We start from the raw sequence: 25,343 nt of genomic DNA on the forward strand, positions 1-25,343 counted from the left end.
ACATTGCTTGGTGAAAAGGCTCCGTCTCATGAGCCATAATTATTTGTGTGTCTTTAGTTTAGCTGTAAATAAAAGTACAACCGTCTTCCTTATATGGTCATAGTTTACCTGGGCGATAATAAAGTAAGTGATGTGTGGTGAGCACACAGTTACCACAAAACCCTGATATTTACACAGTATTATATGGTAGTGTGCAAGGAAGTAACACAAGAAAATCCAAGTTTCGGAGAAGAAAAAATAGTTATGCTAATGAACTCATCCTCTCAAAAGGAGGAAAATTTTTGCACTTCCTCTAAAAGCCCTGAAGTCCCAAGACGAAGCATGACCTGTAGAAATAGTCAAAAATGTCTCACAGCACTCAACCCCCCCACTTCCTCAAACACCACAACCTCCTTACTCATATACTATTGTATTCCATTCAAAAGATAGAACCAGTCATATCTGGTGGTTTTGCAAATCTTTAGCTCCAGAACTGAGATGCCTGGCCTCAAGGGATTTCAGGCAAGGTTCAAAATAAAATACAAATCAAATAAGAAGATCAACTCAACGTTTAGAGCTTTTGTTAGAGATTACAACTCTGATATATCTACAGAGACATTGTTTTTGTAATATTTCCCTTCTATGTATCAGAAGAAGTCACTTTTCTTTTCTACCTTTACATTAGGTTCACGTGCATGTGCGCCAACTGTCCACCGGGTGGCGCCAGTTACTCTGGATTTTATTTCCTCCTGGCGCAAAGGCTGCTGGGAGATTCTTCTTCAGGAAGCAACACGAGCCGCTAAACAAATCCCCTTCCAGCAGGTAAATGTTAAATAAACGCGTTTACCGTGTAAATATCACATACATCTTGTTTACTAACTGTAGGTTTATCTTGTTTTTGGTGTCCATTTTATGTTTCTCTCTTTTCTCCTGAACAGTAAAGTTAGCTTAACGATTAGCCAACGTTAGTATTGTTATTGTATCAAAATACCAGATGCAGTTATTGTGTAACTATTTCTTCATGTGTGATCTGTTGTTAATAAACGTTCTTTATCTTTCGATATTAGCAGGTTTCAGGGTGGAATAACGTTCGCAAAGTTAACGGGAAGATTAACACAACTTCGTGCATCTTAAATCATGGTAAGGCAGCCGAGAAGGTACAATCTTAACCTTCATCGCTGCTTAATTAAATGTGTTCTCGACCCCGGTTGAGTATTTATTTACCATAATGACACCAAAATAGATTATTAATTACTAAAACCTTTTGGGACTTGTTACCCAAAGGACATTCACCTGTTATGTTAATAAGGAAAAAAATGTGTTGTGGCAAGCAGTTGTACTTTTAAATTCAACTGACGGATCACTGGATAATATGAAAATACACCTTAAAGCTGCGGCTCTGTCTCCCATCCGCAGGAGGGCATGAGCAGCGCCCTGATGTCCTGGTTCTCCAGCCCCGTGTACAGCCGCTACTGGCAGCACTACCAGCAGGCCATGGCCTGGCAACAGAGACACAGGCGAGCCTACCGGAAGGCCTTGGACGCCGCCCACGGCCACACTTACAGCCAGGAGCAGGATGCCGGCGGCCTGCGGCAACGCTACGAGGACTGGAACGCAGGCGACGAGGAGGAGGAGGAGGAGGATGATGACGACGGCGACGAGAGCAGCTCGGACAGCGAGATCGAGTGTGACACCAGCAACATGGAGATCAGCGACGAGCTTCGGCAGTACTTCGCCCAGACGGAGAAACACAGAGAGGAGCTGAGTAAGACGAACCGTGACTTGCGACACACCGCCTCTGGTTGCTTTGCTTTGTGTCTGTGAATCAGCGCTTTGCTCGTCCTCGCAGAGAAGCAGCAGCAGATCGAGGACGAGCTGCACGAGAGCTACGTGCCGGCCGACCGGGACCTCCGCGACGCCTCCTCGCGGAGCAGCGCGGCGCCTCCCTCGGACCGACCCGGCGAGAGGCGCGGCGCCGAGATGCAGAAGCTGTACGGCCCGCACGCGCCCAAGGTCCTGGCCATGGAGGCAGCGATGCAGCTCAATTTCGACCGACACTGCGACCTCAAACAGCCCAAGTACTGGCCCGTGATCCCGCTGAAGCTGTGACGGCTGCACACGCTGCGCTTTGGAGGAAAACCCCCCTTCGCCCATCTCCCAAAAAACGTTGCATTAATTAGCTGAGGTTCTGCTCGGGATCACGCATGCAGAGGCGACGTTCACCCAGAACACCGGGCCGTCCTTCCGGATTTCGAAGAAAAAAAACGTTCCTGTCGCTTGAGGTTGAGGTGTACCTGCAGCTGATGCTCGATCGCGTGCGGTTCCTCCTCAGCTGGTTGCAGTTTTCCCTGCAGCTCGGTGACGTTACGCGCCGCTGCGGCCTGTCGACTTAGTTTAACCACCAAAAACATGTTGTCTGTTCACATTCATCCCCGCGTCTGATATCCCGCTTTTCAACAGGAGGAGAGACGATTTGTTGTTTTTGTTGCTTCTGAACCGTCGGCTTCAAAGCCGCTGGTGTGGTTTCTCAGGAGGGACTCTCACTATTCTCTTTTATCTTGTGCTCCACCACCCAGTCCCCTTTTAGCCTGAAGGATGTATATTTTAATGCAAATTCTGTTCATAATAAATTCTTTACTGTTTGACGTTGTCAGTGTGGATTTCTTTTTTACCTCTCCATTTTTTTAATGATGATGATTATTTCTACATCCAGTGTTGTATTTTTATATAAGAATTATTTCATCAAAGAAGTGTGTGGAGAGAGAAATGTGAAAGTCATCGGTTACAAAGGTCAAAGGTTAAAATGTCCAGTCAACGTGTTGCCAAAAATGAAGTAGAAGTTAAATATGTTAGATGGCAAGAAATACTTAAACAGGTAAATAATAATGAATTCACTGCATCTTCTTGTAGTCTGGTCCACGAACATTGAAATAATAACATGACAAGTTGACCTAATTTTATTCAACAAGCTTGGAGGACAAATAAGGACACGTGAGGACTATCTTTTGGGACGTTGTGGATCTGATTCCCACTTTACCATCAAACCAGAAGACCTAAATACCAAAAGTCCCACTCTGACATGTTTGTGTCGTAAATAGTAATATAAAAGAAATAAATGTCGACATGGGAAACCCCAGTTCATGCACGAAGGAGGACGTTCCGCGTTCGGATGGATGTCATGTGACACCCGACGATCGCACTCTCACTTCTTTCTCTCTCTCTCCCAACATCTGTTTCCCAGAAGGCAGCAGGGCTGTTTACGGGCCTTCGGGCCAATGAGAAGTTGAGGACAGGCAGGATGTAGTCAAGTGACAGGATTTATTGCGATGGAGGCCCTTTGTAAACTTTTGCTCGTTATCCCCCCCCCCCAAACAGCTACTTAAGTCCCATAATCGTCAGCATCATCATCATCATCATCCTGTCTTTCATCTGCATATCTACCCCCCCTCCCCGCATCCTCCTTGCTGAATCCGCTCTTTGTGCTCTCTGCAGTTTGGTCTCAGTGGAAGCGTGGAAACGCGTTTGGTCTCGCCTCCTCCTGCGTCGCTGGGCGGGATGGATGCTGAGCGAAGCCGACTTCAAAAGGCTGCAAGTGTCGTCCCATTCTGAAGGAATGACTGATCACTGAGGCGGAACAGAGAGGAGAAAGTGGAACGATTCGCTGACCTGATTAGAATAACAGTGAACCGACCCTTAGACTGCAGCAGCGGTGCCATGGTAACTGTCTCGGGACGACTGAACGCAAAGCAGAACGATTGTGTTTGTTGTTTTATCTTATTGAGGTTACAAGTTACTGAAAGGCTTCTTTTTTTTGACTAAAGCAGACATTTTCTGGGGGGGTTTATGTTGAAAAAAAATCTATGATTTTGTTATTTTTTCTTGGCTGTGTTGTGTTCATCTTATTTAATTTACCATTGATTTCATGGCCCGACATGCACCCCAATCACACGCACACCCCAGCAGTTGCCTTCCAAATTGGGTCCGCTTGTCTTCCGGGTCCTGAAGTGTCAGAGTGGCCGTTGTCATCGCGAGGACCTGTTGTCACGGCAACGCAAAAAGCTCCGAGGTGGGGCGTCATCTCCGATGGAACAGTCATGCGTCTTATCACACGACCCCACACATATAAATACACACACAGATGACCCCCCCCCCGCTTTGCTCTTCCTCCACAGAGTGACTCACGGTGCACATTGTCAAAGGAATCTGCTCTTAACCCACATCACGGCTGTCATGCGCTGCTGTTCAGTACAGTTGCAACAGTTCCTGAGTCACATGACTCTACAAACATGATGCAGGCAGGCAGCCGAGTGGAGTGGGTGGGGTTTGTGTGTGTGTGTGTGTGTGTGTGTGGCCTTAGGGTGGCTGTTGTTGGGATGACGATGACAACACAACATCATGTGGAGCAGACTGTGGACCAAATCTGGGGCAGCGGGATTAGCAGCTCGTCGGATAAGTTGCTGGACGAGGGGCCAGGTTGTGTGTGTGTGTGTGTGTGTGTGTGTGTGTGTGTGTGTGTGTGTTTGCACATATTTGTTTCACCTAAAAGCAAAACTTTTGAAACCACGCGCAAACCCCACACACACACACACACAGAGGTGCACGTGTCTCAGGCAGCTCAGATGATGGGGACGCATGGAGGGAGGCGTGTGCATGGATTTAAGTTCCTCGTGTGTCTGCTCGCTGACGAGAGGAAGACGTGGTGAGATGGAGAGAAGGGAGAAGAAATGGTTTGTTTGAGGCATAACTTTTGTATAGTTCCAACATGGACGGTTTGGATCCGGGATGAGAGGGAGGCGTCTCCTTGGCGACGGGGCGGGCCGAGGAGGCGGGTGCAAAACTGGGTCATCATCACCACCGCAGATTAAGGGGTCCCGGGTCTCATGCTCCCCTCAGAGCACACGCAGACACAGAATCAGACTCTAGAGGAGCGTCTCCAGGTGAGCGACGACGCGGCGCTGCAGGTGCTCCCACCTGGCCGCCCACCAAAAGGTTTCCCTTTTAAAGCCCTTTAAAATATCAAGGATCAGACTAACGCCACAGTGGGAGGCCGATAAAGCCGCCGCCGAGACACTGTCCCAGTATGCGTGTGTGTGTGTGTGTGCGTGTGTGTGTGAGTGTGTTTACGTTTGCCCGAGCCATGACGCGGCGGGAAGGCAGTTCAAAAAGGCCGACGCCACGCCACGACGGTGAGGCTGACCGTTGCCACGGAGACAAGGGCTGGATGGGTCACTTGCATTCCCACCCCATCGTATGCGTCCACCAGGCGATTCCCAAGCGCAGGCTTTGGTTCAGCAGGCCTTTAGCACATCGGCTGCATTATTGCAGGCGCAGGAGGCCTCGTTCTGATGCTCCTGCCTCAAGGAGGAATCAAGCGGCGACGAGGAGTTCTCCTTTGAAACTGAAGTTTGAAGGCAATTAGCAGACGCTCTGTGCTCCTTCGCTCCCCCCGTTATTCCTCCTCTCTCCTCGCCGTGACGAGGCGAGCGGGAGATCCGTGCAGCGCCTCCTGGAGCCACTCGAAGAGAGTCAGAGCACAGACACCCTGTCGAAGGTCGACACCTTAAAGGGGGTCGACTATGACACAATGTGCGATGTGGCTCCGTCGCTTCCAGGCAGAAACAATCTCAACACTTGAGGTTACAAAACAGGGCAAACATATTCAACGGATTTAAATATATATCAAATGCTAAGGAGCTAAACTAAGACGGTAAACACGATTATAGCATTGGGACTTGTGTGTGAGCTGCTTGTTGTAGACGGTTCAAGGTTTTTCTCAAAGGAGAAAGAGACAAAATATTTGTATTCATTTGTGTGAATATTTTTGAGCTTTGGTAATGCTGCAAAAACACTCATGTATTTTCCATTGGCATATTGTCGATGTGTGTGTGTGTGTGTGTGTGTGTGATGGCGAAGAGTGCCAAGGAGCACTGTATCTCATCTTCTGGAATAGTTCTTAATCTGTGTGACCCAGCAGAGGATTAGGGAGGTTCTGGGAGAAAAATGGGACTTGAAACCAACCCTTAAAGCCGACAGTTTGTTCGTGTGTGATTTATTCCTCCCGCAAAAGTAAGTTTATTATTTCATTTTGGGTTCACACTTACATCTCAGTAAGTTTCATTGGGGACTGACTGAGATCCTCGTGGCTCCATCTCAGAGAGACATTCAAATGTCAAAAAGTCACTGGGCTTTGAGCCGTTGGTGCAGACTGGGTGTTCATTTCAGCCCTTCGGAGGGTAATGGATCCAATAAATGTCATTTGTGTCCTCCAAGCTTTTTCTCTGTGGGTTTTTTTTTGGGGGGGGGGGTATGAAAAAAGAGAGAGGCTGCAGGTTTCTGGATGGTTGTGTGGGCCGAGCTCGGTCTCAAACAGGGCCTCGTGGGCCCGATTTAAAATCTTATTTGAGGACGGAGGATGGAGGATTTAGGACAGATGGTGTCCCATCATTTCCAGATATTTTAAGAAAATGGGGTGGATGATGGAACCCCCCCGCCCCCCATTCACCTCTCCTCTCAATGTAACCACACCAACCAGGGACTCACCTTGCTTTCCTCCTCATTGGATGTGGCACGTGGCATCTTGCACTCAGCCAATCAGCATCTCCCGGGGCAAACAAAGGGCGCCCTGTTGCATAAAGACAGACGCGCGGCCCGCGAGACGCTCTGATTGGTCAAAGGGCGTCCAACCAAAGTCAAATCAATTAAGGCGAAGCTGTTTTGTCTTCAATGGAACAAGGAAAAGTCCCACTGGGAGATGAATAGCAACGAATAGAAACAATTCACAATGCTGGAGTAAGACATTGCGTGTGTTTTACGGGAATAATATCTGTGTGTTGGTGGGTGTTGCACAGGCCGATTTAACATGAGCCGGAAAACCAAAAAACCACAGCGAGTCCTCTTTTATCTTGTACTCTCTTAAAGCACACTAGATAATCGCCTCCTATATCTTCCCTCCCTTACACTCAACTCACCAGATGGAGAGGGGGCGGTGTGTGTGTGTGTGTGTGTGTGTGTGTGTGTATTTATGCATGCATGGTTACTCATCAGTTTGCATATTTACATCTCATGTACATTTTTTCCTCAAACCCTTCACCAAAGCAAAGAACACCACACGACATCAGACATCTTCACCTGCAGCCCGGCGGACAGAGGAAGCCACTGATGACACACGACCACGGGAATAATGTGAATGAGCGTTATTTTCTCCACAGTCAAGAGAGTGTTCGGGGCCCAAAACGCGTTATCTGGCATCGTTTGGGGCCGCTAATCCGCGTGTGCCAAATAAATCCAATCTGACAGGGCATTTGCATCATGAGACTGGATTGTTAATATCCATAGAGAGAGAGAGAGCTAAGCTGTAACGGGGAGGAGGAGAGAGTGAGGGAGAGAGAGAGGGAGAGGGAGGGTGTGTACGAGAGAGCGAGCGAGAGAGAGAGAGGGAGAGAGGATCGAGTCATCAGGGTAAGCTCAACCATCCACAGACTGTGAAGTGCAAGTGCCACAAGGAGACTATATTCCTCTAGAATAATGGATGGGACAAAGCCGGCCATGGAGTCCACCGCGGAGGAGACTCAGGACGAGGGACAGGAGAGCAAAGGTACGCCCCACCCTCCCGCTGACATTTGCGCGTTTTTTCCTGTGTTTTCTTCTGGAGACATTTGCGTCTGCGCCAGTCTGAGCGGTTTAACCTACTTGCAGTGGCTTCTCGCTTGTGCGCGAGCGAGACAATAGCAATCCCCCCTACCAGCCCCCCCCCCTCACACCAGCCTACTTCGCTCCCTCCTCCCCCCCCCCCCCTTACCCTCCCTCTGGCCTCTCACCTATTCCAGGGCGAATTGGGGAGCATTAAACGGTCCCTCTGAGGCGGATGACCGAGATTATTCCCACAATCCCGAGCGCAATATTATTTGTCGGCTACAAAGGGGATCTGAAAGCATGCGTGGGGGGGGGGGGGGGGGGGGATTAACACGGGTGGGTGGGTTGATGCGCGCTTGTTTTATGGTGCATACGTTAAAGCCAATTTGCTCTTCCATTCCCGCACCACCGTGTGCACAATTCGGCCTAATGAGCGGCGGTGGAGGCGTTGCGCGCGCTCCTGTGCACGGCTGCGTGTTTTTTTTTTTTAAATTTTTTAAATTTTTTTCATCGTCAGGTGCGGACAGACCGCGGTGATTGGTCCACGGTGCTGCAACATATGAAACCCGTGTGTCGGGGGCGCGCGCGGTGATTTTGCGGCGCAGGAGGCTGCAACAGAACCCGGTGGATGCGTCCGTCAGTTCCAACCCCGCCGCTCGGGCACGCTGATGGAGCCTCTGTGGGGTTTTGCAACAGGCTCCTTACGGCCACGTTGAGTCTTTGTGGGGTGAAGATGTTGAAAGAAGTAGATTGTGGAAATTGCACAGCAAAGAACAGCCATTTTCCAACCAAACTGTTGCTGTTTCTGTGCACAGAATCGCAGCCTTCAGCACACACAAGACTGTTTTTCATTGACGGATTAAATATGAATGAACGTTCTGTCTGATGCACAATACAGAATTTCATTCGAAGGCCAGTGAAGAACAGGGCTTCGGAGCCCATGGGCCTGGGGGGGGGGGGGGGCTTTGAACACACCCACCTCACAGCAACACCCAGTGTTTACTCCGCTTTATCCCTTCTAGTGCGGCAGATGTTCTCCATTTTCAAGCGAGGTGTTAAAAGTGATGGTTTGGGTTTGATATCTTTTATTTAGTGTTACTGCTGGGTCACATTCTATGAAGTACAGGAGTACACTGTGCAGAAGAGATGGGATGTTTTAAAAAGCCATTACATCATCCTCTCCGCTACACACAGGCCAGTGTCCAATGAGGGCTTTTATCATGCAGCTTTAATTGACGGAGTGGGCGGGTCCGTTGAAACTCCCTGAGGTTCGCCGAGCAGGAGGGCGGCCATGTTTATACTTAGTAATTAACCCCTTTGAATTCCTTAATCACCGTTTTAAGTCAAAGCGGTGACATAACGTCCAGGTCCAGGTGTGATGTTGCGCAACGGCCTGCTTGTCCGTGCAATCATTCGTGTGTGTCTTTGACATCTGGAAAGTGACCACGAGCTTATAGCATCCGGTAAGAGGCTGAAGACTTACAGTGGGGGGGGGGGGCAAGAAGGCGAGAGTTGTCGTGTAAGGAGCTTCAGCGGATGTGAGCGGCTCATCGTCGTCATCATCGTCATCGTCATCATCCGCTTCGGTTCAACGCGTTTCTGATTCGGACGGCGGCAGTTTTGGAACAAAACACTCACGTTTTAACAGACGCTTTGTGGGGAGTGATCTCATCTGGGATTTCCTGAAATCCTCTTTGTGCTTGGCTCGGAAATGTAAAGATGATAAAATAAGTCAAGACAGATGTATCAGCTTCCTACAAAATATCGCCCCATCTGGGCAAATAAAAGATGTCAGTTGAGAATTGGCCTAAATGTGTTTAGAATCACTGTCTTCATTAAACAATTTCACCACCAATTATTATTTTTATCGTAATATAATATCTATGCTTTGTCAAAACGGACAATTTGACTCTTTTCTTGTTTTCATGAATGTAAAACCAATAGCTATCTTAGCTTAGCATAAAGACTTTTTCAAGCCTTAATTATTCGCAAAATCTTGTGAATAGTAAAAAGAAAGTGCAATTTCATCAGACTTATTTTATCTGACCATTGTGCGTCTCTGCATGAAATGGAGCTGAACGTTATTACAAACTGGAAAAGGGAGCACAGAACAACGGCGGGGTTCATAATCCGCGGCTGGGTCTGTCAGTATGGATTGATCTTTTTGCTCGATTGCGTCCTATAATCTCTAATCTGTAACTCCGTGAGGGCTCACAGTGCTCACAGTGCTCGGGTAACGAGGCGTCAACTACGCTCACTGAGGAACGATTATATCCCATTTCATTAGTATGCCACAGTTTGATTAGAGAAAGCGCCTCCCATGTGACATCTCTTGTATATTCATCGTGCATTACAAGTTCCTCCTTGTCAGCCGTCCTTCCTTTTACTTGCAAATGAAAGGCCCGTCCACACACACCGTACTATGTGTGTGTGTGTGTGTGTGCGTGCCGGCTCTTGCATAACGCGTCGCCGCCTCGCATGATGTTCAGATCAGAAGCGTAGGAGATTACATCATCGTCTGGAGGGGGTGCAGGTTTTTGTTGAATTTCCTGCGCTGGAAGGGCCGAGCTTTGCTGCAGCCTCCGGAGCACAAAGACGCCTCCTGTCAGTCAGCCTTCTCTTACCTGTGTGATCTGTCATGTTTGACCTGAGCAGAGGAGCAGGTTCGGGATTCTGGAAACGCCAGGTGTCTTCAGGCGGATTCACAGGAAACGCGACGTTGGAAGGAATTGTTTTCCCTGAATTAGATGTGGGTTGGTACCAGTTGCTAGGTAACCATCCATAGAAGAAAAAAAAACAATTGTCCTTTTGAGGATTTTCATACGAATACACTTACAGTGTTAATGTACTGAGGCATGCTAGCTGTTGCCCTCCGATTCCAGTCTTCATGCTAAGCTAAGCTAAGCTAACCCTTTACTATGTACAGGACTTACAGCAGCGTGGGTTTGAGTGCAGACACGAGGACCTACAGGTATTCATGTCATATTCTCACCAGGTGTACCCTCCTAATGATGAGGCCAATGGGGGCTTCTGCTCTGCACCTGTTGTCCACTTTACTGCTTCTTCTCCGCGCTCCTCGTGGAGGGACAGATGGTCGATAACTTCAAACCGCCAGGCTTTTGATTTGCCGTTCGTTGGGGGACTTGGACGTAGAGCCGACCCGAAGCATCACACGTCAGGTTGCTTACCTGGCCACTATGGCCGCCAATATGAATGCCAATCAAGCACCAATACATGTCTAATAGCAGCTGATGTGAGGACAGACCGAGCCCTGTGCTGCTGCTGCTGCTTCTCTCTCCCACACACACACCCACTCGCCGTTATTGGCATCCGTCTTCTCCCCTCGTGACACACCACCATCACCAAAACGTGGCTTCTCTCGAGATTACAGATCAAAGATTACGCTCGTGATTCTGACATCGCGAGCCGCGGAAACGCCGACAAATCCGCCGGCTTCTGCGTGCACATCTCCATTTTTTAAACGTATTTGTTGCACATAAACGCGTCACAATCCTGCTTTTTGTTTCCTCTCATCTCTCCTCATCCTCTCCTCCCTCGCTTGTCCTGATTCCCGAGCTCATCTTCCCCCCCTCCCCGCCCACACACACACACACACGCACGCACCCTTTGCCCCTTCCCCTCTTCTCGCCCTGGAGGTGTGTGAGGATGCAGGAGCATGTGAAAGCCGTCACACGGGGAGAGGCTCATGTGTTCTTCATTTGAAGCTATTTGCCCAAAGCCAGCTGTCAGCCTCCATCTGGATGTGCGTGTGCGTGTGTGTGTGTGTGTGTGTGTGTGTGTGTGTGTGCTCGTATTTGTTTTCGTGTCAGTGACCAGGAGTGGTTTAGTGGAATGTCTGCGTTGCACTGAAGGAAAGGCTCTATTTTAGTGCGCACACGTGTGGGCGAGCCGTTCGTATTCTCTGAGCTCTCACATCCATGTTTAACTCAGCCTCATGCGCTCGGAAGACCTGCAGTATTTAGTGTGGATGCGTCTTGCTGCCACTCCTCTTACGCACAGCGCAGAAGATGCTATTGGTTTCATATCAGTTTGATTTATTGTCGATCAAGTATCGAGTCACGACAACAAGCTGAAACACGGAGGTTAATTCTCCAAGATTTTAGTAAGGCATCGTTTAATTAGAGTCCTTGTGAATGAATGAAAAAGCATAAGCACAATGTTATGGACTTATGGACGAATGTGGTCATCTAATCAAATGGAAAGGCCTCAATGTTCACGAGATTCAGTTTGCTGCTCTTCTCTCTTTGATATCTTTTGATTCTGCATATTCTTGTGCGGAGAAATAAAAGACACTTAAAGATGGCACATAGCTCTTAAGGGAATTATATCCATTCTAATTTACCATAACATGATGTTTGAACACTAAATGCTAGTAGATAAAAGGCTAATTGATACAGAAATAACCGCGAAGCCCCGTGAAGAATCCAATTACAAAATCTGGAACCCCGACGCGTGCCCAAGCCGCCGCACACAATGCGTCTGTTTGGGAGGGTGTTTGCATAGCAGCGAGTGGCAGGTTGGCGCTGCACGCCTTGTTCCTGAGCAATGCCAGCCCCCCCCCACTGGACCCCCTCCATCACCCGCCGACCTGCTCCTCTCATCAGCAGCCCATAGCGCGGCCCGTCACCGATTGGCCGTGGGCGACACCGGTCGAGTGACGATGTGCCGAGTGGAACACATTCAGCAGCCAAAGTGGTCTCCTGTTTCCCTTTGATGCACAACGAGTGTAACAAAGACCCTGCGAGAAGGAGGCACACACACACACACACACACACACACAGTGTTTGGCTGTGGTCCCCGAGGCTGCTGCAAAGTGTATCTCCATTATCACATCAGGGGGGGGAGGAGGAAGGGGGAGGGAAACCGACTTCTTTGACGTCTCTCGGGGGGGGGGGGACTTTTGCCAAGTCGGTTGCGTAACCGCTCAGCGATTCGGTCCACTGGCACATCTGGCCACAGGGGCCATTTTGCATTTCGCTGAAGCAAGACTCAAACTGCGGCTTCCCGGGACAGGTGACCCGGCTCCTGCCCCCCCCCCCCCCAGAGGAAGACACACCGCCGAGGCGTGTTGTGGTTCACTGCTGAATGGCCTCTTCTTCTTCAAAATAGGACAGAAAACAGCTCTATTATTCACATTGTGGGATAATAAAATCGACATATCCGGAGCCCTAAACTATAGAAATGGCTTGAGCACTGATTGGCTCTCGCAAATAAATTATGATCATTTAATTATTTTTTTTTATTATCTATATTAAGTCACTATCTCATGTTTGAGTTAGTATCGACAGTAACAATGGAGGCTGCTGGCTTCATCCTCTTACCTGACATATCAGCGTGACAGGTCAGTTATCTGATGAATGTGAGGGGATTTCTTTTTTTTCACATTTTCTATGGACAAAACAACTGAGCGAGGAACAAAAGGTCAGATTAGCCAATCACCTCGATCATTAGTTGCCTCGACAACTTTGTGCAATGAGGGATTACGACCAACAATCCAGTCCAGCTCACTATTACTCTAACTTCTGGTGTCTCTGATAACTAAGTGATAGCGTGGGTGTCGACCAGAAAGGCTGCAAAAGTTCCAAATGAAACAAATCGACGGAAAGGTGTGAATAAAAAAACGTCCTTTGAAAGCAAAGACGAAAGCACAAACGAGGCAAAGTGAAACTCACGACTCAGCGGATGGGGTCGGGCCTCCGGGAGCGTCCAGAAGAGAAAGAGAAACCAGACAAGAGCGTTTTGGATTTTTATTTTTTTTGCTCCTTTGGTTAAGTTTGATTATATCAATGTCCTCTCGTTGTTTTTTGTGTTTCATGTAAGCTAAGAGTGTGTGTGTGTGTGTGTGTGTGTGTTGTGCCTCAAGTCTGCTGCCATCAGACAGATGGGGCTTCTTTCTCATCTCAACCAGAGGAGACGCAGCCTTCCACATCCCTGCGCTCTCTTTCTCTCTCCGAGGTCCTACTATGCTCTTGTGGGAAAGTACCCATAATGCACTCTGAGCAAATTGCCCCATAATGAATACAGCACTTCTAGATTGGAACAGAGCCGCAGGCAGAGACCAGACCGTCCGCTGAAATATTCACAAAGCTTCATCAACGCTGATGACTCAATGTTTTCCAGAGAGCTGCAGCACATAAATTCCGGCGATATTATCTCAAGATGGCGGATAAAAGCTGCTCTTGAAGCGTGCGGCGATGATTGACAGGTCTCTGACACGACATCGTGTGAATTCCGTCACAATGTGTCTTCAGTTGATGAAATAGAGGCCGTACTGTACATCTGCAGTGAGTCACTCAGCGCAACCGGATGGCGCAGGCTTTGAAATGGGGAACCTCAAACCAGTGCTCCTGGTGACCGAATCCACTTCCTGTATGCAGGCCCGCGGTTTGCCACAATCATTCTGAATTGTAATATTTGTCTTTGAAGCTTAGAGCTGATCAAATTAAACCTCATTTCAAACAGTATAAAATGTGTCTGACAAGTAACTTGAAGTCTCCCTCTTTCTGTATGTCTCGTCATCACCTCAGTTGCTCTGTTTTTGGTGCTTTTGTTATTTCTGGTTTAAATTCCACACCATTATCACCACTTAGCACCAACACATCAGGGGGGGTTTTTTTCTTCTTTTTTTTTTCCAATTGAGGTTACATCACTCTATCGGTGCGTTGGTGCGTGTGTGAAGCGGCTGTGAAAGTACTACGCTACCGCCGAACTGGGTCGTGGGTAACACGTTGCTATGGCAACTGCTATTTGCCGGCCCCGGGGCCACGAGCTGCTTTTTTCGCTTACACTTTCTCTCTCTCTCTCTGTTCTTCTCTCTTTTCTTCCTTCGCCTCCTTCTCTCTTTTTGCCTCCCTCTCCCCTCACCTCCGCTCTCTCACGTACTTCCGTCTTACGCCATCGTTGCTTCTCCCGTCCCTTTCTTTTGCCTTCGCATCTATCCATCAAACTGTCCCTCTCAGCTACAAATTTAAATCCTCATTTTTCTCCTTTTGCAGCGGCTGGGTGAACAAGGCGGGGGGGCCGTTAATCCTAAATCCCACCTCTCGTCAGTCAAATTACTTGCGCTTCCGGCGAGTGAACGTAAACTCCCGGATCCCAGTGGTCCCACGCGGCGATTTTTCACGGAGAGAGGCCCCCCGGGAGACAAGCGGGGCCAGAGGCCGAGGCGGCGAGAGGCCGAGGCGAGAGGCCGAGGCGGCGAGAGGCGGCCCATCGCTCCGGTCCCTCGCCTCGCCGCGTCGCCTTAACTCCCCTCTAATCAATAGCCCATCGATTTCCATTAGGGCCGGCTGGAGAGGACCACCCCGGCCCGGCTGCCTCCCATTAGTGGCCTCTGAAGCCCAGGCGGACAGACATTTCGTAGCCACGGGCGCACCGGATGAGTAGCCCCCACCCCCCAGCCCCCCGCTCTGTGAATTCATCCGCGAAGCCGCACGGGGGGCCGGGGACCTGATCCAGCTTTAAGTATCACACAAAGACCACGAATATCCATATTTACGTCACCTACTTGACCTGGGGGAGACCTTTTAACGCACAGCAGCTTTTAAACAGCCCCCCTGCCGGTCCTCATGGTATCGACCAGTGGGTCCATTGAAGCCCCCCCCTCCACCCTCTCCAGGCCTGGCCTGCTTCCTGGGCTCAGATTTTTCGAGCCATCCGGCCGCATCAGCTCCACGTCTCCGCCAGCCGCTTCCTTCATTAACATTAATAGGATTTGGATCCATTATGCAACGGGGCTCCGCTTCGTTACGCAACGCGGTGCGGGGGGGGGGGGGGAGGGGGAGGGGGGGCTGCATCTTAGATTTATGTGGCGGGTTTTTTTTTTTTCATTCACTCAAACGGGAAGTGGAGGGGTCCTCAACAAGTGGCGGCGCGTGACCTCCCTCTGGGGTCAGACACCTCGCAGAGAGGCGAACGGATCGTGAAATCTGCTGAGTGGTTATACGGAAATATCACCAGAGTCAGCAGGATTCAACACCTGGAAACCATGAACCCATGAACCCATGCACCAGCTTTCACTCACAGTGGGTTTGGTGCCCGTTTGACAAGGACCGCTGCGGCTTAACGAGCAGAAATATTCACATTTCTGAACATGGTTTATTGATGCTGCAGAGTTGCCAATTGGAGCTGGTTGTCATGGAAACAGCAAAGTGGCGCGCACACACACACACACAAGACAGTTCGTTTTGTCTTTTTCTCTTTTTTTTTCCCAGAGTAACTTCCTGCTTTTCTCTTAGAAGCTATTTTTAACGGGGTATTATATAAGATGCGCTCTTGATGAAGAGGAAGATCTTTCCTTCATCCTGGGAGCGCAAAGCGCCGCGTCTCCCCATCCTGCATCCCGAGACACAAGCACCGCTAATGGAAAACAAATTTACTAATTCATCATCGTCACTCGTCACATTACTGTGTAGACTCGAGCGCGTCGGGGTGAATCATTGGGAGGTTGGGAGAAAAGAGGAAGTGGTCAATTTTGAGCCTCTGTTGAGCTTCTCGCGGCGTATTTGAGGTTTTGCGTTTTATTTGTAACCGCAAAGTGAAATGATACACCTGTCCTCTTCTCGCTTTCATCTGCAATAAAAGCATCTAAGACATCTTTCGTATTTTAGAGCCAAGACTCTTAAAGAGAACCTCTTAAATGTCCCCTGAAGAAGGCTTTTAGACAGATAGAAAAGGAAATATTAGCTCATGACTTATTTGTGCATTTGAAATGTTTTCTGCAAAGACAGAAATGGACCCGTGGCCTTTTTCTCGAGCAGTGTGGGACGTCAGCGTGTCGCACGTCATTGTGTGTTTGTTTCATCACTGGAGCAGCAGTTGACCTAAATCTGAGAGCTGAACCCCCCCCCTCCTCCTGTCTCCCCCTGCAGGATGCTTCGAGTGCTGCATCAGGTGTCTGGGCGGGGTGCCCTACGCCTCGCTGGTGGCCACCATCCTCTGCTTCTCGGGCGTGGCCCTGTTCTGCGGCTGCGGCCACGTGGCGCTGAGCGGCACCCTGACCATGCTGGAGAACCACTTCTCCACCGTCGCCGCGGACCACGCCGCCCTCGCCATGGTGTAAGTCCTTCGGCGAGTTTGAGGATCGCAGTGAATGTCATTAAATCCGTCGAGGAGAACCGCCCCGATTCACGCCCCAGTAAAACCAGTAAATGTCTCCCAGCTGATGTGAACATTCTGAACAAAGATTTGTAAAAAGTAATTGCTGTTTTTCAATGTTTAAACTGTTTTATTTGGGCCTTTGAAGCAAAAAAAAAAAAGTATTGCATGTTGACCTCAAAGTCTGTCATGGATTTAAAGAAAAAAAGTCACTTGGAATAAATCCTTGACATTGTGGGTGTGTCCAGGATCCAGATCTTTCAGTACATCATCTACGGCGTCGCCTCCTTCTTCTTCGTCTACGCCATCCTCCTGCTGGCGGAGGGCTTCTACACCACCAGCGCCATCAAGAAGGAGCTGCAGAGCGACTTCAAGACCACCGTCTGCGGGCGCTGCATCACGGCCTTCGTACGTCGACGCGCGCGCACGCACGCCGATCACCACGGCGACTGACCCAGATACACCCAATGAAAGCCCTCCGAATGCGATGGGAGGGGGGGGGGGGTCACTTCGCTGTGTATTTTATGAGGCCCTTGCTGGAAATCGTGTTTTAAAAAAAAGTCGAGCCCAACACGAAATCTGTCCCTTTCCCGCTCTCCTCAGTTCATGTTCCTGACCTACATCCTCTTCCTCGCCTTCCTCGCCATCTTCGGCTTCACGGCGATCCCCGTCTTCCTCTTCTTCAACATGTGGACCACCTGCGCCGCCATGAAGGCCCCCGGCGCCAACATCACCTCGCCCGACTCCATCTGCGTGGACGTCAGGCAGTACGGTGAGTTCGCACGGGGGGGTGGGGGGGGCGGGGCATAAGTGACGCGTATAAGGGAACTGTTCCACACTAGGAGCGATCTTATTGGCCCGTGTCTTTTTATGGTTTTGTTATGAGCTTTTTTTCACCCCCCCCACACCACGTTTACTCAACCCGCCTCATGCGGGTCACGTAGTGATTTCCGCTGTCACCGTCCAATGAACCAGGAGGGGAAGTGAACCCGTTGTTCCCTTCGGTACCGTTAAATCTTTATTGCTTTATTCGAAGTAGCCACAAAAAACCCCCCAGCTGCGTTCCTCAGCTCATCCTCGAGGCACTGAGTCCCGGCCGAGCTTTATGCTGCTGCTCAGGCTGCGCTCCTGCACACCTGACCTGATCAGTGGCGACACCGTTTGCAGCTGAATTGGATCAGGTGTGCAGAAAAAGAAACGCTTACATTGAAAACAAGATATTTTTTAATCGTGTCTTTGACTTTTTTATTTAGGAGACGACGCCACGCCTTCCACGCGGCTCATTGGAAATGTGGTCTTTATTATAAGAAGCAAATTGCTGGGCGGCCTCGGCAACAAAATCGTTTCACTTGTGGAGACCAAAATGTTCATAGAGTCCTCCTCCAAGATGATTCTGCTCTCCTCCACACGGCGAGAACCTCGCGCGCTCACCTCCAGGTCCGCTCGGCTTTAGACGTCATTTTCTAGACACACAGGGATGGCAGGAGAGCGGGGTTGATGGAGATCCACCCTCCTGCGGTGTTAGCGCCCCCAGTGCTGTGATTGCGTATCAGTGCGACGGCCCAGACTGCAGTACGTGACCCACATTTGAAGGACAGCTGGCCCGTTTTGCAAAGTAGGACATGGGTGGCATATGCTTCACTGGCAGCCGGGCGCCACGGCGCTGCAGCAAATGTCATCGGGTCCTTATCGGGGCCAAAGGGTTGGACAGCTTCCCGAGTTTGAACTTATTTGCGGTGATGATATCAATGCGAAGGAGAAAAGGCGAAAAGGGGGGATTGTAATGAGCCGACGGCGGGGAAGAAAAACGCAAATAACGACCCATATTTCTCCTGTAGGCTCAGCCGCCCTGTTTCCTTTAATCTTTAATCCAAATCTGATTCATAAAGCTTTCAATCACAGTCTCGGGGGGGGGGCAGGAGAAAAAAAAAACCTTTTTGTCTCGCGCCCGTCCTCTGACTGTCCGTCCCTCTGACCCTGCAGGTATCATTCCCTGGAACGCCACTCCGGGAAAAGCCTGCGGAGCCACTCTGGGAGACATCTGCAACACCAGCGAGGTGAGGGCCCTCACCCTCTCCCCCCCCCGTCCCCGTCTTCCCCGTCCCTCTCTGACTGTGTCCTTGCGTCCGCAGTTCTACCTGTCCTACCACCTCTACATCGTCGCGTTCGCCGGCGCCGGCGCCACCGTCATCGCACTGGTAAGCCTGCTGATGAACGGCCCGATGCGGCGAAAGAGAAGAGGCGCGTTGCCGTGGCAACCCCGCCTCTCACGGGGCTTGTCGGCGCGCACTGCTGCGTGAGCGGCATGGGGGGGGGAGGGGGGGTCGGCACTGCGCTGTGGAGGCGGACTGCTTTGTTTCCGTGTCAGAGGGAAGCGGGAGACGCAGCGCCGAGGAGATGATGCGTTGGACGATGTGGGGAGATACGGAAAAGCCTTAAAAAAAACCATTAAATGGGTATTTAAAATATCTTGTGGGAGTTTTAATAGTATTTACTATTGTAAATACTATGTAGCAGTGTTCATTTCAACGCACTTTTCCCTTTGAGCGATGAGGTCATCATGCGCTCTAGTCGTCTCAGTCTGTCCGCCCATGTAAAAATGACAAAAATCTAAATCAGGGATAGTAATGAAACGATTGTCCCACAATGCATTGCACAGAGGAAGCGGAGCTCCCGGCTGCGACACAATAAAAGCACGGCGAACAACGCCTCCTCAAGTGACTTTCAGCCGCTCTACGCTTCTTGTGCGCATTGCATTGTGGGTGAGCAGTCTGTAAACATACGTGTTTCTCTTCAGATCCACTACCTGATGATTCTGGGCGCCAACTGGGCCTACCTGAAGAGCGCCGTCTCCACGCACGAGTACCAGGACATCAAGACCAAGGACGACCAGGACCTGGAGGCCGAGGCGCGCTCCAAGGAGGGCCAGAACTCCTCCTCCTACTCCTAAGGACATTGTCTCCCACGACTCCCCCCCCCCCCCTAAACTCCCACCTCCCACTCACCTTGCAACAACACAAACCCCGCCCCTTTCCCCCGACACCTCCTGATCCGCAGGCTCCCACCAGACGGTGGGGGGGGGGACGACGGGACACGGAGCAGCGGAGACGCGGCACCCCCCCCCATACACCTCCCTTGGGAGCGGGAGAGCTCGCCCCCTCCCTTGGGTTTTGGGAAGCTGTGATGGGCCCCTCGCGCCCTGATCCGGCACCACTTACACAAAAAAACAACAACAACAACAACGACAACAAAAAAAACATTGTTTCACTGCTTCAGCCACAGGCGAAGCCGGGCAGCGACCCCCCTCCTCCATTTTTTTTGGTGTTTTATATGCATATATATATGAATATGAATATATTGTGCGAATGTGTACGAATGTTGTTGTTTTTAATACTCTCTGGAAAGTATGACAGGTACTATTACGACCTTCTTTACCTTTTTTTGCGCTTGTTGGGATCTTTCTTTCCCCCCCCCTCCCCCTCCTCCCTTAACTTATTCTCCATTTTTGACTTTTTATTGGTCTATTCTGTTACCAATCCAAAATAAATAAAACAGAAAAGCCCCCCCCCCCCCCCCCCCCCATAGAAAACACGGGGTATTGTGCGTTTAATTCATCTGCTGAGACACAGAGGAACGATATCCTCATGAGATACGAGCCCTTAACTCTTCACCAGCGGCAGCACAAATCAAAGAGGAATCCATCCGGGTCTTTCCACACACACCTCAGGTACCAAACCCAATCGGACTTTAGCCAGTCGTGTTCTTTTTCCAAAGCTTCGACCATTCAAACCCGGACCCTTACCGGAATTATACAGTAAAAAAGGTGGGATCTTTTTTTTTTTTCTTCACTTGTAAATATGTGAACCGCCCCCCCCCCCCCCCCAAAAAAAGACGAGGAGTCCCACCTGGTCTCCTGTGAAAGGTGGAGACGCCACGCTCCTCCGATTCTTTTCCCACAGATGTGTGTAAATGTTCCCTTTTTGAGGTGTGTGTTTAGCACTGAGATACTCGTTCTGCATTTGATATAATACTCGTAGTGTGACACCATAAATGATTTGTCGTGAGAGGGATGCGGCGCAGTTATGATGACGCGGTGGCTTCAGGTGCTTGTGACGTACACAAATTTAAAAAAAAAATGTGATTAAAAAAAATATATGGATTTTCAATGTTTTTTCAGTTTTAGGCAGCCGAGTTCTTCTTGTGATTCAGTAATTATGATTTCATGGAACTTTCTTTTGTGCTTCAACGTGTTGAGTTGAGAGAAATAATTAACTTTTCTTTTCCTTGAGTTCTTTTGACGTCTCATGAGCCACGGAGGCTGTTTTTGGATGTTTACACTCGGAAATAAAAGTCAGGAATTTTCATACGTTGGTTTTATAATCGGATTTTGCTTAATAATCACAGACTATATTCTCTATTGATCATCACTGGTTAGTTCACCCTTACGAAACTTTAAAAAAGACAGATACCTGATGAGATGAAGCATGTCCGTATCGTCCATGTGTGCAGCTGTCATTTCTTTATAAAAAAAAGGACTATATTGCCATGTGTGTTATGTTTGATAAATATTCGTACTTTGCCACCAGGTTGATGTAAAGGCAAACTTCAATTTCCTGTGAGACCACGCGTGTCGGGCTGTTGTTGTTTCCTCGTTATTTGCATGAAGGAGACATGGCTGTGTCTTTGCAGTTTATCAGGTGATGTGTAGTCAATCGTACCGACAACCATGGTAGGCGGTGTTTCCCCTCCTCACCCCCACCCGCCCTTTTCTAAAGAAAACTCCATTGTACTTTGATGGCATCGTAGTCCCTGTAGTGGTTTCATTATGGTTTGGATTTTTTAAGTTGGAAATAGTTCTCTGACTCCTATATAGTGATGATTTTTGTAACCTTCTCTAGTAAAACCGATATTTTTTATTATCGTGACACTGCTGTCTCCTGTCTCCTTCTTGTGTTTGGGTCTCTGAAGTGGAATTCATTTCTACCTCTTTTTACTGCTGGAACTGATTATTTACTTGAATTAGCCATCAATTGTAATGAAAAAGATTCATCTAAAATTTCCTCAGGTGCCAGATTCCTTTCAACAGTCCAAAAAAACTAAACACAAAAATTCCTTACATACAAGGATCACATGATCTACAAATCAATCCTCAAACTTGACCTGTTCATTCTACGCGTGTTGTTTCGACACGAAGCAGCTGGAAAATTAATCGTGGCACCAATAAATGAATAAATAAAACATCCAAACATTTCAATGTGTTTGCGTGTTGGAATCAAGCAGCGTGTCGTGTCGTCAGGTGACAGCTGATTGACTTAATTGGCTGGAGACGATGGAGCGACGCGCACAGCTGATTCCACTCGTGTCAGCTGATTAGTCAGAAGCCACCCGGCTGCATTTGATTGACATCTCCCATGTTGGAAACGAAATATCAGAGCTGACACGGAATTCCACAGACTGCTGGTTCGATGGCGCCGCCTTGTGGGCAAAGAGGAAACTGCGTTTAAACACTAGAGACTGATTTTCTCCAGTTTCATTGTTGGATGCTGTTTTATTTATCTTTAGAAAATTGTGTCATTTGCCTTAAAATGGAAGAAAAATCATCACAACAGAAAAAATATGTTTTTAAATAGTTGATCATATTTGATATAGGGAGTGAGTAATCTAAGCCTAAAGTAGTCAATCCCACTTTCTTATGTGTAATTTGATTAACCACATGCCACGATGCAGATAAAAACATAACAGCACCTGATTCCACGTAGATAACTTAAGTACCAAATCTAAATATTACTTCTCCTTTTGGCTAAAACTGGCAACCGCAGCTTGGCCAGTGATGTCACGACAACAACAGAGTTGCTCACTGTCGCCAAGCAAAGCTTTAAAAACTGTTCGGTCCAAATGAACATTCCTATAATAGGACCATCGTGTCAGGCAAAGAGGGCTGGACAGTTTGTGTGATGGAAATTCTGAATATCGCCACTAAACACCGTCACCAGTTCCTCTTTCTCCACCAACGCCGCAGCGCACGGCGAGCTCGCCCCCTCCCCCCCCCCCCGCGCGGCGCCGGGCTCAGCAGCAGGCGGGGTCGGGGCGGCTCTTCCTCTGCAGGTCCACCGTGTTGGCGTGCACGAGGCGATCGGCCCCGTCGTCCGCCGCCAGCACGCGGCGCACCGCCTCCTCGAAGGCCGACACCACGTTGGTGGCCTCCTTGGCGCTGGTCTCGAAGTAGGGGAGCCCGCCGTTCTCGCGGCACCACTGCCGAGCGTCCTCCCCCGACACCTGGCGCTCCGGCACGTCCAGCTTGTTGCCCAGCACCACGAAGGGGAAGCGGTCGGGGTCCTTCACGTCGGCGTAGTAGGCGAACTCCTTCTTCCAGTTGGACAGGTTGCTGAAGCTCTGTCCGTCGTCCAGGCTGAAGGTGAGCAGGCAGCAGTCGGAGCCGCGGTAGAACGGCGTGCGCAGGCTGCGGAAGCGCTCCTGGCCCGCCGTGTCCCAGATCTGCAGCGTGACGCGGCGGCCGTCCACCTCCAGCTCCTTGTTGAGGAACTCCACGCCGATGGTGTGGAAGAGGTGCGAGTCGAACTTGCTGGTGACGTAGCGGTTCATGAGGGAGGATTTGCCCACGCCGCCGTCACCCAGCAGGATCACCTTCAGGAGGGGCGACTTTGACATCGTGGCGGCGCCTCGGCGGCAGCAGACTGCGCGCAGACGACACAGGAAGTGGCTCCACCTGAGGACGTTGTGAGGAGTTTCACTATTTTCCGTCCTGTTAATAACAGATTTATTATTGGTTAATAAATGCACTTCTTGCTAATTCACATGCATGCAGTTTTTAACCGATGAAAAATGAAAACCTGCCACCCAGACCCCGCATGGCGCTCAACGCGTCGGCTCGACTCACTTTTATTGGCCACACAGATCAAGTTGAGCTTGCGATAAGCCAATATCACACGGGCTTTGGAAGTTGTCTTCTTACTCCCTCGGATTCAGACTGGAGGGAGAACGGATTCGTTGCAGGATTAAAGCTAATCCACACCTCCACGGTCACGGGATTCCACAAACACAAAGAGTCACAGATTTTGTAACCAATCTGTAAGAGAGAGAGAGAGAGAGAAAGTGTAACTTTACGGATCACCGAGGAAGATAAGCTCACCCTCGAGAAAGAGGGGGGGGTGGGGGGGGGGGGGTTTAAGCACACGTTTAAATCTGCCACCCCGCGTGTGCATGTTTAACACACCAGTTCAAGCTAATTTGCTAATCACACGGACGAGCGTGGGAAAAGCCCAGCGGGGGCTGACGGGAGCGTGGAGAAGCTTTTTAAGATGTCAGTTATGCTTTACTGTCCATCCACTGCTGGGGGTGGGGGGGGGGTGTCAGACGTGAAGCAGGTGGAGCAGACGAAGAGGCTCTCGCAGCCCAGGGACCCAAACTGTGTGTGAATGAGGCCTCTGTCCTGAGACCTTTGACACCACGCGGACTGCTCCGCTGCTGCTCATTGGGTCATTGGTTCTGGAGAATATTAGCGGTTCATTCCCAAGCGACGCACGCGCACACGAGTCACGTGCTTCATTCGGCAGAATGTTCCTATAAAATAAAAAGCTGCTCTTTGGTGGAATATTTCCTCCAAACATGCGACCACACCCTTTAATTTAAACCTAGAAGACCAAATATATATTTATATATTTGTATATTTTATATTTACAAATATATATTTAATATATATATATATATATATATATATATATATATAATAAGGACGGTATTTACTTAACGTAGATAAATGATACATTTACTATCAATGAACCGTATTTAAGAGACGTATAGCTTGGTGTCGTGACCACAGTTTAACTGAAGAGGAAACTTAAAATGTTTGCTTTTTTAATAATTATTCCGTAATTACGTTGAATTAAACACATATCTTGGTTTTTAGCAAACCTTATCCGACCCTTATATTTCGTGGTGTATATTACTACTTTTATCAAAATGTTCGAATGCATTAAAGAACATCGATGACATCGTAGCAAAAAGACACTAAATCACAGAAAATAAAATAAATGGTTCGCCGTGCAGAACCGGGAGATTCGCCCCACCGACTCAGTTCTTTAGCTAGCATAAACTGTCCCGCAAAAGAGGCGGCTATGAGTCTGAAACTAGCGAACACTTTCATTAACCACGTTTGAATATTAAAAACTTACACAGTTGTGTTCAGTAGTCGATATTTCGAGAGAATGGCGAAGAGAAAGAGGGTTTGTCCGATAATGAAAGCACCGCCGTAAACCGGGGTCGTCGGTTAGCTGTCCGATAATGGGAGTCGTTAGCTGTTGCCCAACCGCGACTTTACCGACCGCTTAAAAGCAAGAGAAAGTGACCATTTTACACACCGGAACTAAAGTCTTCACCCGTCCTCGGTTACTGCACATCCCCCGTGTGTCGCTCACGCCGCGGCCTCGGCGTTTAAACCCCCCACATCCGTCCCCCTCGCCCGGGTGCCCGGTTGACACGGCGGCCCGGAGCCGCTGATGAGGCTCACATGACCCGCGCGGCGTCACGCCCCGTCATGCGCCCCGCTGGAGGTCTGTTCCAATCACAGACGGTCATTAGACATCCGGGTCCTCCAC

General features: G+C 49.3%; 3 protein-coding genes across 5 annotated transcripts; 2 read left to right on the plus strand and 1 right to left on the minus strand.

Annotated features, from left to right (window-relative positions):
* Window positions 1-714: 714 nt before the first annotated feature.
* gemin8 (gem (nuclear organelle) associated protein 8) lies at window positions 715-2,621 on the plus strand. 2 transcript variants are annotated; one of them, XM_037479199.2, is made up of 4 exons: window positions 715-801; window positions 1,047-1,119; window positions 1,396-1,744; window positions 1,829-2,621. In XM_037479199.2, exons 2-4 carry the CDS (start codon window positions 1,117-1,119, stop codon window positions 2,086-2,088), a joined length of 612 nt encoding a protein of 203 aa, XP_037335096.2. In that variant the 5' UTR covers window positions 715-801; window positions 1,047-1,116; the 3' UTR covers window positions 2,089-2,621. The 2 variants fall into 2 exon arrangements, with proteins under 2 accessions (XP_037335096.2, XP_037335105.2); XM_037479208.2 differs by having other exon boundaries at window positions 751-801; window positions 1,050-1,119.
* Window positions 2,622-7,092: 4,471 nt separating this feature from the next.
* LOC119211011 (neuronal membrane glycoprotein M6-b-like) lies at window positions 7,093-20,303 on the plus strand. The gene is made up of 7 exons (XM_037461588.2): window positions 7,093-7,573; window positions 16,503-16,689; window positions 16,977-17,136; window positions 17,332-17,500; window positions 18,712-18,785; window positions 18,861-18,926; window positions 19,526-20,303. Exons 1-7 carry the CDS (start codon window positions 7,504-7,506, stop codon window positions 19,676-19,678), a joined length of 879 nt encoding a protein of 292 aa, XP_037317485.1. The 5' UTR covers window positions 7,093-7,503; the 3' UTR covers window positions 19,679-20,303.
* Window positions 20,304-22,256: 1,953 nt separating this feature from the next.
* Window positions 22,257-25,333, minus strand: LOC119211020 (ras-related protein Rab-9A-like). 2 transcript variants are annotated; one of them, XM_037461610.2, is made up of 3 exons: window positions 24,921-25,333; window positions 23,627-23,815; window positions 22,257-23,455 (listed from the first exon to the last, which is right to left on the minus strand). In XM_037461610.2, the coding sequence occupies exon 3, from the start codon at window positions 23,395-23,397 to the stop codon at window positions 22,795-22,797; it is 603 nt and encodes a 200-aa protein (XP_037317507.2). In that variant the 5' UTR covers window positions 23,398-23,455; window positions 23,627-23,815; window positions 24,921-25,333; the 3' UTR covers window positions 22,257-22,794. The 2 variants fall into 2 exon arrangements, with proteins under 2 accessions (XP_037317507.2, XP_062417444.1); XM_062561460.1 differs by having other exon boundaries at window positions 22,257-23,491; window positions 24,921-25,331.
* Window positions 25,334-25,343: the final 10 nt, after the last annotated feature.

The sequence above is a fragment of the Pungitius pungitius genome, chromosome 3 (genome assembly GCF_949316345.1).
Source record: "Pungitius pungitius chromosome 3, fPunPun2.1, whole genome shotgun sequence".
Classification (NCBI taxonomy): Eukaryota; Metazoa; Chordata; class Actinopteri; order Perciformes; family Gasterosteidae; genus Pungitius; species Pungitius pungitius.